The 11,886-nt window shown below is 37.1% G+C and overlaps 1 protein-coding gene across 1 annotated transcript in view; it reads left to right on the top strand.

The window, feature by feature from the left end:
* Positions 1–266: 266 nt before the first annotated feature.
* The window catches only part of LOC135101913 (mitochondrial protein C2orf69 homolog), a gene marked incomplete at its 5' end in the record, with an annotated part of 42,609 nt that continues 30,989 nt past the window's right edge, over positions 267–11,886 (top strand). Inside the window, 1 exon segment of the mRNA XM_064006258.1 lies at positions 267–696. Coding sequence (XP_063862328.1) covers positions 267–696 — 430 coding nt within the window.

The following is an 11,886-nucleotide window of genomic DNA, read 5'->3' as shown; positions in this document are numbered from 1 at the left end:
ACTGCTGAAAAGGGGTTAAGAATGGTTTTTCTTTTAGAATCTTAGATTTGATCAAGCATGTATCTTGGACCTATTAGTAGTCTCTGCTTACTGTGTTATGAAAGAGATATTTAGTGGACAATGTGGCCTCTAAAATTGTATCTGTGTAATGAGGAGACTTTGTAAATTCAGTTCAGATTTGAACTGTATATTATGAATTATGTATATTTTGTAGTGATTTGCAATGCATTAATTAAGATTTTCTACATCAGTTGTCTTACTTTCAGAATGGAAAGGAAAACATTCAGCTGTTATGACAACTTTGTGTCTAGCAACAGTGTTGGTGCACCAACACATGAACCTAGAGTAACAGCCTTGAGTCACCTTGCCACACTAATACCAGAAGCACTCAGGAAAGCTCAAGCTCTGCATACAAATACAAGAGAAGAAATACCTACAGTTCACCAATCTTGTGACTCATCACAGTCATCCTGTATCAATAACCCTCATGAATGGGGCACTTCAGATCCTCAATATTGTGCTGCAAATATTCCTCTTTGGTTAAAAAATTACTTTGAAGAGACGGACCTTGATGAGATAATTCTCATTGGGTTTAGCAAGGGATGTGTTGTACTAAACCAAATTATAACTGAACTTCATGCTTTGATGACTGTGGAATCATTGCAAAACAAGCAGACTGTTAACTTTATTGATAAGGTAAGATGTTTTTATCATGTCATTTGCATGGTATGGTATTGAAATTGATAAAGGATAAATGAATGTATGGCATATATTTCCTTAGCCATAAATAAGCTCATTTGGTAATCAGTTATGAACTTTAATTTAGGATCACATAACTGCAACATCAAAAGTTCAATTTTTCCTCTGTTACTCATTTCAGTGTTTGTTTTCATTGATGTCCCTGCATCCATAATATAATATGCTGCTGTTTTCTCAGACAACTGTAGGACTAGAGGAATTGGTCACTATATTTTGTGTACAGTTAGAGGCAAAAAAATGTGATATTACAGGCAGCCTATGTGTAAGGTTCTGAGGCAGATTGATTCTAACTGATTACCTAGAATAGGTAGTGCCAAACATGAGTATTGGTTTAAATGAAATCTTATGAAAAAAGTGGATATGTAAGAGCTTTTGCATTAATTTAACTACATGCACAATGGTAAACTTAGTTGCTAAAAATTCAGGACTTGATAATTAATTAAAATCTCAGATTTATACAAGTGGGATATGAGAGTTTCAGCAAAATTGATCCCTTGAAAATGCTCTGATAGTTATAGTCAGAGCCTTGTAGTTGGATGTAGCAATTGACTTCTTAGAGGAAACAAAAGTTCATTGATCACACATATAGTGGATTTGTAGTTGCACAGATTACTATAAAAGAAGTGTCAAGAAATTAATGTGGATACTGTTCTAAAGGAGAAGAGGTTTGGGAGTCCAAGGCTATAAGTCTACAGGTAAAGAAATTAATTTTGCAGTGAAATGGTTAGAGATTTTATTGTTTAATGTGATGGTTGACTGCTATCAAATCTTTAGGTGAACAATTTAAAGCTGACAGCTGTAGCAGTAGAAAATAGTTTACAGTACCACCCCAAGTTTCACTTGCAATGACTCAACAATACTGCAGTCTTATAAATCATACCGAGACTTTACCTATAGGTACATTTCCCTTACAAGCAAATAAATTCATCCTGTGATATTTTACAAAATTAAACATGAGTACAAATACTCCCTGACTTATAAACATATTAGGTCTCAGACAGATATGTCAGTTTAAAACTGACTTCTATGGCAGTAGAAAATTGTTCACAATACCACCATGAGGTTCACAGTGCAATGACTGGACACTACTGCGAGTCTTATGAATCACAAAGTAAAGCTTTTCACTGAGACTGTACCTATATGTATACTTGCACTACTAGTTCCATCCCCCCCTTGTAGCCAAAGTCACAGCCAATCAGCACTGGGTGCTTGCTTGAACAAGCTACCCCTTCTTTCCCCCCCCCAACTCCAGACTCCTTTATCTCTCATTCCACCCCTGCAACACTTCCCCTTGTTACTGACTGGTTTTGACTCTAGCTACAAGGGGGGGCAAAAAGGAACTAGTAGGTGCAAGTGTACATTTCTCTCATAAGCAAATAAAATCACTGATTCCCCAGTCACATTTTAAATGAAAAAAAGTTCAGGAATCAAAAAGAAATTATGTGTGTATATCTTACTTACTGGTGTAATTTGAAGACTGAAGTATTCCTAAAAGTTGACTAAAAGAAAAAAAAATCAGTTGCTGGCTGAAGTGGAAAAGTTAATGAAGAAATAAATACTTTTGCTAAAACACTCTCAAGATCACAAAATCAAGATAACACAAAAAAAAAGACTGAAGAGGATTCCTGCCTATTAAAATCCCCTTTGGGGCTGCACCACCTAGCTAACTAACTAACTAAACATTACGGATCCCAGAGTGCTTATCCATCTCGGTGTTGAGTGGATGCCCACACAGTTCCTTTGGCAGGTCAGGGTCTAAGTGGTCTGATGGGCTGGCCATACTACCTGAGGATTTGCTAATAGTTAAGACACAGCAGGAGGAGAGGTGATTGCATTAGGGAAGGCCTGCAGGTAGCCCTGGCAGTTCTTCACAGCCTTGTGGTGTCTGCATGGTCCCTGGTGTCACTTTGCTTCCCCAGGGGGATCTGGCTTCACCTCGTCCCACTGCTTGTCTTTCCTGGTCCACTTGGTCCCTCCTTGACAGCACCGATGGGGAATGTCCATCACCCATCTGCTGGTCGCTCCTCAGGGAGATATAGTCAACACACAGTGGCCACACTCACCATTCCTGCTTTTTCTGGACATCTGAAGTGAGGTTCTTGAGAAAAAGCAGAGTGTACTTCTTTACTTGATGTGTGTCAGAGCCAAAGAGAGCGAAGATGATGGCATTAGTCCCAGCTAGTTGTTGATATAACTCCGTATTCCTCTGGTGCCAGCTGATTGGCCATGACTCACTTCCCCACTACTTAGTCTTCTAGGGATCCTCCTATTCCCTACTTAATTTTCTTAAATTTAATTAATATCCTCCTCTGCCTAGGTTTGGCATCATTATTGCACAATACTCACATTTCAGTGATTTCTCTGACCATTCTGAGTGAAATGGCCTGTACTGCACACTTTTCAAAACAAGTTGAGTTGGGTGCCCATGGGAGATTTTCAGAGAGAATTAGTATAAAAGCTGCAATACACTATGATACTTTACAAAATTAAACATAAATTAAACATCAGTACAGATACTTCCAGACTTGGTTCCAGACAACCATTCCTAAGTTATAATGTGCAAGCAACAACCCAGTAACAGCTCAGCTGGACTGTATCCATTCCTCAGAGATGTTGTACTATATGAGAGTAGGCTAAAGTAAAAGCCTTTGCCCACAGCCATGGGTTTCCTCATGATCTTCAGTGTGCAAACAGCTCTCAGCCTTCCAATTGGCCTGAGGGAAATAGGGATTTCTGATAATATGGGAGGAGTATTGATTGGTAAATGGGCAAGAGATGTATGAAGGACACTACCCTCACAAGTTTTGCACTATCACTTGATCCTCAAGTTTTGCACTTAGTCCTAAATTCTTACCATCTTGAATTTCATGCATTATCACTCCAATTTTCATGCTTCTTGGACAAATCTTAGTTACATTTACCTACCGTTGGCATCACACGTATACATCCAGTAAACCCCACCAAAGTCAGAGCCATAGATAGCTTTCTCTCTCTCTCTCTCTCTCTCTCTCTCTCTCTCTCTCTCTCTCTCTCTCTCTCTCTCTCTCTCTCTCTCTCTCTCTCTCTCTCTCTCTCTCTCTCTCTCTCTCTCTCTCTCTCTCATATGAGGATACTTTGGTGAAGCAGACTGGAGTACACTTATCACAGCAAGTAATGTGCAAAAGTGGGAAGCTTTCATCAATATTTATGAAGAGGGAGTGAAAAGATATGTACCAAAAGTAGAGACAAAGAGAAGATATAACAATGACTGGTATAATAGAAGATGTGAAATAGCTAGTAAGGAGAGGGAAATGGCATGGAATAGATGGCAGGGGAAAAATATGCAGGAGCTATAGCAAAACTACACAACTACAAGAAATTAATATGTAAGGGTTATTAGAGAAGAAAGGAAAAATTATGAGAAAGATGTTATGGACAAATGCACAGAGGAACCAAAACTATTCTTTATATATGTGAACAGCAAAATAAAAAATAGAGAAGGAATAAGCAGATTGAAGGTGAATGGTCAAATGTGTGAGGATCCAGCTGAATTGGCAGAGATAATGAATAGGAGTTTTCAGTCAGTATTCACAAAAGAGAGAACATTTGTGTGGCAGAGTGAGATGAGTGAAGAAATGGGTCTGGGGGAAATCCAAGTGACTGAAGACAATGCCCAGAAACAGATTGAGGGACTAGACATTAGGAAGGTCACTGGACCTGATGGAGTGTCAAGATGGATATTAAAAGAGTGCAATCAGCAGTTGACATGAGTAATACATAATATTATTGAAAGCTCCCTGATTTAAATTAGAGTCCCAATTGAATGGAAGAGAGCCAACACAGTGCCAATCTACAAAGGTGTTAGTAAAGAGGAGCCCTTAAACTATAGACCTGTCTCTAACAAGTGTGGTGTGAAAAATGTGTGAAAGATTGGTGAAGGATAAATGGATGCAGTACCTAAAAGGAAATGAAGTGATAATAAAGCAACAATTTGGATTTAGGAGAGGGAGGTCGTGTGTTACAAACTTACTGAGTTTTTATTCTAGAGTGGTGGATATAATGCAAGAAAGAGATGGATGGGCTGATTGTGTTTATTTAGACCTGAAGAAGGCCTTTGATAAAGTGCCACGCAGGAAATTGTTGTGGAAGTTGAAGCATAATGGTGGGCTAAGTGGGGGGGGGGGCCTGCTGAGATGGATGGAAAATTTCTTGACAAACAGAGAAATGAGAACGGTGGTAAAAGACCAAAAATCATCATGGAGGGAAGTCATAAGTGGAGTACCCCAAGGCTCAGTACTTGCACCAATCATGTTTGCAGTCTATATAAATGATATGACGGAGAGTGTGAACAGCTACATAAGCCTTTTTGTGAATGATGCAAAGTTCCTGAAGAAAGTTCAGAGTGCAGAGGACTGTGGAACGTTACAAGAAGACCTGAACAAGATATCAGAGTGGAGTTATAGATGGGAAATGGAATTTAATTTAAAGAAGTGTAAAGTAATAGAATTTGGAAAAAGTACAAGAGTAAAAGGAAATTATGTGTTGAATGGTGTAAGGTTGAATGGAGCAGAAGAGGAAAAGGATCTCGGTGTTACAGTGACTGGGAACCTGATCCTGGAGAGACACATTAGCAAAATTACAGGAGAAACCTATAACCTGTTGAGAAGAATAAAGCAGGCCTTTGCATATATGGATGAAGAGATGGGCAGGAAGATGATCATGTCACTGATAAGACCTAGACTAGAATATGCAGCAGTAGTGTGGTCACCATACAAGAAAAAGGATATAAGGAAGTTGGAGAGAGTTCAGAGAGCAGCTATGAAGATGGTACCAAGTATCAGGGACTTGTCATATGAAGAGAGACTGGCAAGGATACATCTACCAACGTTGGAAAAGAGGAGAGAAAGGGGAGACTTGATTGCAATATATAAAGCATATGAGGGAGTAGAGGAGGTGGACCAGAGCAAGTTAATGATCTGGGATACACTGGACTTTAGAGGACATGGAAAGAGGCTGAAGAGGAGTGCTTGTAGAAGAGACGTCAAAGAGTATTGTTTCCAATACAGAAGTATTGATGTATGGAACAGTCTGGATGAGGAAATAGTAAATGCAGAAAGTATACATGAATTCAAGGCTAAGTTGGATATTAAAAGATATGGAGATGGGACAGCAAGAGCATAGCTCTTTTCCCATAAAGCACAATTAGGTAAATACACACATACACACATATCGGACACATCTACAGGAGCTCCAAGGATCTACCTAGGTTTCATTGTGCAGGGAACCCAGACTTTGAGTCCTGTCTCCATAATAGGGTCTTGTGTAAGGTGTGGGTGCAGGGGAAGGGGAAGTGTGACTAGAATGGCTGAAAGGGAGAAATGAGAGAGTGGTATGAGGTAAACACTGGTAGTTGGTGATATCAACAGGGAAGATGGCAGCTGGCACAAACCCAAATATTTTGAGGGCTTAAAGGAAGAGGATCTCAGTGTAGCTCATACAAATAAACGAGTGTGGAAAATAGAAGAAGAAAGTAAAAATACAAGGAGAAATATGTAGCTTAACAGCAATGATAAAGGCGTGGAAGGAAGAAAGAGAAGTGGGTGGTGACAGTGTAAAAAAGATGTCCAGTGATATAATAGAGATGAAAAAGAGGTAGATTGAAAGAGATAAAGAAAACAAAGAACTGGGAAAAGTGACAATAATAGTAGACTTAAACACGAAGTACTGTGAAGAAATTAAGAAACTCAAAGAAAAGAACGAAGAGTTAAAGAAAACTTTGCAATAGAGAGGTTTTGGTTGGAAAAGTGAAGGAGTTAGTGAAAAAGGAAGTCAAAAGATGGAAAGAAGAGTGAGAGAACAACAACAAAAGGTGGACATGGAGGGGAGATAATAAGGTAACAAGAACAGAAACACAATAAGGATATGGAAAAGCAAGTGATTAAAATAATAAAAAAAATAATAATCTTGTGAGAGACACAGTACAGAGAAAGATGTGTATGGTGGTATTTGGGGTTAAAGAGAAGAACCTACTCATGAAAATAGCTAGAGAGAAAGAAGAAATGAAAAGGGTTAAGGAAATTACAGCAGAAATGGCAGAGGAAGGAGAGGGGATAATTGAACAAATTGAAGAGGTTTACAGGATCAGAAAGTACGAAGAAAATGGAACAAGATCAATGAAAATAAGATTCATATCACAAACAGCAGCATATCATGTTTTGCAAAGAACAGAAAAATTGGTAAAGGTAGAAAGAACGAAGGAAATAGATAAAAAGAGACAAGAACAAAGAAGAGAGAAGTAAACAAAGAATTGAGAGTAGAGGCCCAGTTAAATAACAGGGAGAGAACATAGGAACAAGCAAATAGATTTACCTGGAAAGTTGCAGACATGAAAATGAGGAAATGGTGGCACAAAAATGCCAAATGATCACCAAGCAGAAGTTAAAAGAGTATGTATACTAATATAGATGGTTTGGTATCGAGCCTATTGGAACTTAAAGACTACTTAAAGAACAATAAACCAGATGTGGTATGTTTAACAGAAACCAAACTAAAAGAGGAAATAAAGTTGGGATTTGCAAAGGAAGAACACATGGAGGTGTTTCACCTCCATGTGAGGTGAAACACCAGAAAAGGAAATGGAGTAGGAGGAGTGATGATATTGGTAAAAGAGGATATTCTTGTTGAGGAAGTAGAATATGGTGATGGAATGGCAGAAACATAGAGTGTTGTGATTGAGATCAAAGGAAGTGAAAAAAGGAACACATATACCACCAAAAACTAATGCATGGGAGATCAACAAATTTAAAAGTATGCAACTACAAACAAAAATAATATAGAGGAAATGATAAGAAAAAAACAAATTGCTCTTAGTAGGCAACTTTAGCAGTAAAGGAATTAAATGGGAGGAGATGGAAGTGAAAGAAAATGTTGGGTCATGGAACAAAGAACTTATACAAACCATTATGGTGAATGCAGTGAGACAATGGGTGAATGAGCCTACAAGATGCAGAGGAGAAGAAGAACCATCACAGTTGGACTTAGTGTTTACTAAAACCCCAGAAACTAGACCAAGTATACAATGTTTCAGTCCAATGGGAAGAAGTGATCATGTGATAATAGAAGTAGGACCACAGGATGAAAAAGTGTTGCACAATAAAGAACAGTACAGAAATGGGAGAAAACTATACTAAGGCAAACTTTGAAGAACTTAATAAATTTTATGGAAAAATTAATGGGAAAGAGCTATTTGAAGGTAAAGAAAAAAAAAAATGAGACATTTTTGAGCAAGTATAGAGAGGGGGTGCAACAGTTTGTGCCAGGTTATAAAGTGAAAATTGGGAAACAGGAATGGTATAATGCTAGGTGTGTAGAAGCAAAACAGAAAAAGGACAGGGCATGGAAGAAAATAATGAGACAACTGAACAGAAATGCTGGAGAATAATACAGAAAGACAAGGAATGAATATAGTATAATAAGAGAAGAAGAAACTTTGAAAGTGACATAGTAAGAAAATGCAAGGAAGAACCCAAACTCTTCTACAGACATGTAACCAGGAAAATGAAACATAAGGATGGTATAAACAAGTTAAAAAAGGGAAGGAAGAATTTATAAAACTACTGAGGAGATGAGTGAACTAATTAATGAGTTTTCAATCTGTGTTTACAAAGGAAACTGAATTTGTGGCACTGAAAGTGGTATCACAGAATGAGGGAATACAGGAGATATAATTAGAGACAAGAAATCAAGAAACTGCTGGAAAAGCTAAATGTTAGAAAACCTATGGAATCAGATCTCGTAAAGGGATGGATATTAAAAGAATGCAGAGAACAAATGGAAGAACCCATATGTGATATAATCAACAGCTCGTTGAGAGAAGAAAAAGTACCAAGGGAATGGAAAAAAGCTAACATAGTGCCAATATATATATAAAATGGAACCATTAGATTACAGACCAGTATCACTAACAAGTATTGTAAGCAAGCTTTGTGAAATAGTAATTAAAGACAGATGGGTGGAATATCTAGAAGATGGAAAGATAATTACAGAAAAGCAATTTGGATTCAGGAAAGGGAGATCCTGTGTCACAAATCCACTGAGCTTCTATACAAGAGCAATAGATGGAGTGCAAGAGAGGGATGGATGGGTTTGATACAGTATACATCGATCTCAAAAAAGCATTCAATAAAGTTCTCCACAAAAGCCTTATGTGAAAGCTAGAGAATGGAGGAGGACTAAAGGGAGCAACATTGAGATGGATGGAGGATTATTTACAAAGAAGGGAAATGAGAACAGTAATCAAACACTAATTCAAGTTGGTGCAGTGACAAGTGGGGTACCACAAGGATCTATGTTGGCACCTATTTTATTTCAAATATATGTAAATGATATGACAGAGGATCTAAATAGTTATATAAACCTGTTTGCTGATGATGCAAAAATAATGAAAATAATAAAGGATGGAAATGACTGCAAGTAGTTATAGAAGGATATTAATAAGATACATGGAGCCAAAGATGGAAACTAGAATTTAATGCCAGAAAATGCTTTGTGCTGGAAATAAGAAAAAGTAGAGAGACCTTCATGGAAGTACAAAATGGGAGGAGAAATAATAGCAAAAAGTAATGAAGAAAAAGATAACACATAACAGGATATTTGGCTCTACATACACCTTGTTAACAAACAATGTGGTATTTAACTATTTAAATAAAGAAATGATGAAGAGAATTATGACAAGCATAATACATCCTAAACTGGAATACACAGCAGTATTTTAGGGTCCACATAGGAAAAAAGATATACAGAAACTGGAAAGAATATAGAGAATAGTGACAAAGATGGTTGCAGAATTGAAAGACTTAAGCTATGAAGAAAGACTTGAAGAGATGGGTTTACTAATACTACAAGAGAGAAGAGAAAGAGGGGTCCTGATAACAATGTACAAATTAGTAAACAATATAGAAAGAATAGACAGAAATGACTTGGTACCACAGATGAAGGAAGGAGAGAGACAGACAAGAGGCAATGGAAAGAAAATAAAGAAGAGGGGATGTTCCATTAACATCAAGAAATGTAGTTTCCCATATAGAACTATTGAAATCTGGAATGATTTGAAGGAAGAGGTGGTTGCAGCAAACAGTGTACACTGGATAAATATGGTTATGGGGACAGGACAAAATGAGCTTTGGCTCATGCCCTGTACAATACAACCAGGTAAATACAAAAACTAGGTAAATACACACACACACACACACACACACACACACACACACACACACACACACACACACACACACACACACACACACACACACACACACAGACACACACACACACACAATGAAAGTAACTATTGGTGTCCCACAGGGGTCAGTGTTGGGACCGATAATGTTTGTAATATATATGAACAACATAAATGAAGAAATAGATAGTTATATGAACTTATTTGCAGATGATGCTAAGCTGATGAGAATGGTAGAAAATGTAAATGACTGTATGGTACTGCAAGATGATTTAGATAAGATAGATAGATAGAGTAAATCTTGGCCAATGGAATTCAGTTTAAGTCAGTGTAAAGTAATGAGTCTGTTAAGATTAAGAAAAGAATACAATATTATGAGATGAATGGTGTGAAGTTAAAGAAGTCAAAAGAGGAAGTGGATCTGGGAGTAACAGTTACTGAAAATATGACTCTGGACAGACAGATTGATAAAATTACTGGAGACGATGAATTTGTTAAAAAGAGTAAAAATGGCATTCTTGTATTTGAATGAAGGAATGATAAAAAGTTGTTGATTTCCATGATAAGACCAAGATTGGAATATGCAATAGTGGAATATTATAAAATATTGTAAAATTAGAAAGAGTACAAAGAGCAGTCACTAAGATGGTTCCAGAGTTGAGCAAGACAACCTGTGAAGAGAGATTAAAAATGTTGGAAATTCCAACCCTTGAAAAATAGGAGAGAGAGAGGAGATTTAATAAACATCTATAGAATGATAAATGGTATGGAAAATGGGGACAAAAAATGTTTTATAAATTTAGACACACAGAGTACAAGGGGACACAGTAAGAAGCTGAAGAAAGTTAACTGTAGAAGAGACATCAAGAAGTATGGTTTCCCTCACAGAAGTGTGAACAAATGGAATGAACTTAGTGAAGATGTTGTCAGTGCTGTAACTGTCCATGCTTTTAAGACCAAACTAGATAGATATAGAGATGGGATAGTATGAGATTACTCTCTTCCTGTAAACCACAACTGGGTAAATTCAACTAGGTAAATACACTGTGTGGTGCATGCCTTGAGCAGACATGTGAGAGGGCTCCGAAAGAAATACAGTTTTGCCAGATAGAAGTTGGAATAAACTCAAACTCTGTCAAAAAAAAAGATGACTTTAAACAAAAATGGATAAGAAGAGACTTTAAGTGAAGAGGAAAGAAAGAAAATGAACAATATGTTGAATCAAGCAAAGAAGCAAGAAGCAAATCAAGCAAAGAAGCAAAGAAGCAAGGAAATGATTGAAGTGAAGATAAAATAGGCAGGAAATGGTCTAAGGACCTTTGTTGTGGTATATGTCCCACCAAAGGCAAGCTCATGGGATTTACTCTATTGGAAGACGCAAGAGATTGTTTGGACAGAATAATGAGTAAAAATTACAGGGTAGTACTGCTATGAGATTTTAACTGCAAAGAAGTTTGTTGGGAAGATTTGACAACCATGTCATGAGGATACACAATCTTGACATGGCAATGGAAAACACACTTACCCAGTGGTTTAGGGAAAATATAAGATACAGAGAAAATGAACCATCAAGACTAGATTTAGTATTTACAAAAGAACCAGAAATTGTTGATAATATGGAATACAAATGTCCAATAGGAAAAAGTGACCACGTGGTAATAGAACTAACCTTAAAAGAATTTAAAGAAGAATTAAGGAGAAGAAACCATAGGATTGGAAAATTCAATTATAAGAAAGGAAAATTTGATCAGCTTAAGAAATACTTTGAAGAAACTGACTGGACTAAGTTTAAAGAAGTAAGGGGAGTGGAAAGGAAATGGAAAGTATTTGTCAAAATCTATAATGAAGGAGTGCAAAGATATATACCAAAAGTAAGAGGAAGAGAAGTTGGACATAAGGACTGGTTTAAT

The sequence above is a fragment of the Scylla paramamosain genome, chromosome 1, assembly GCF_035594125.1.
Source record: "Scylla paramamosain isolate STU-SP2022 chromosome 1, ASM3559412v1, whole genome shotgun sequence".
Lineage (NCBI taxonomy): Eukaryota > Metazoa > Arthropoda > Malacostraca > Decapoda > Portunidae > Scylla > Scylla paramamosain.
The sequence above is the reverse complement of the archived record's forward strand: the minus strand, read 5'-3'. Positions and strand labels throughout refer to the sequence as shown.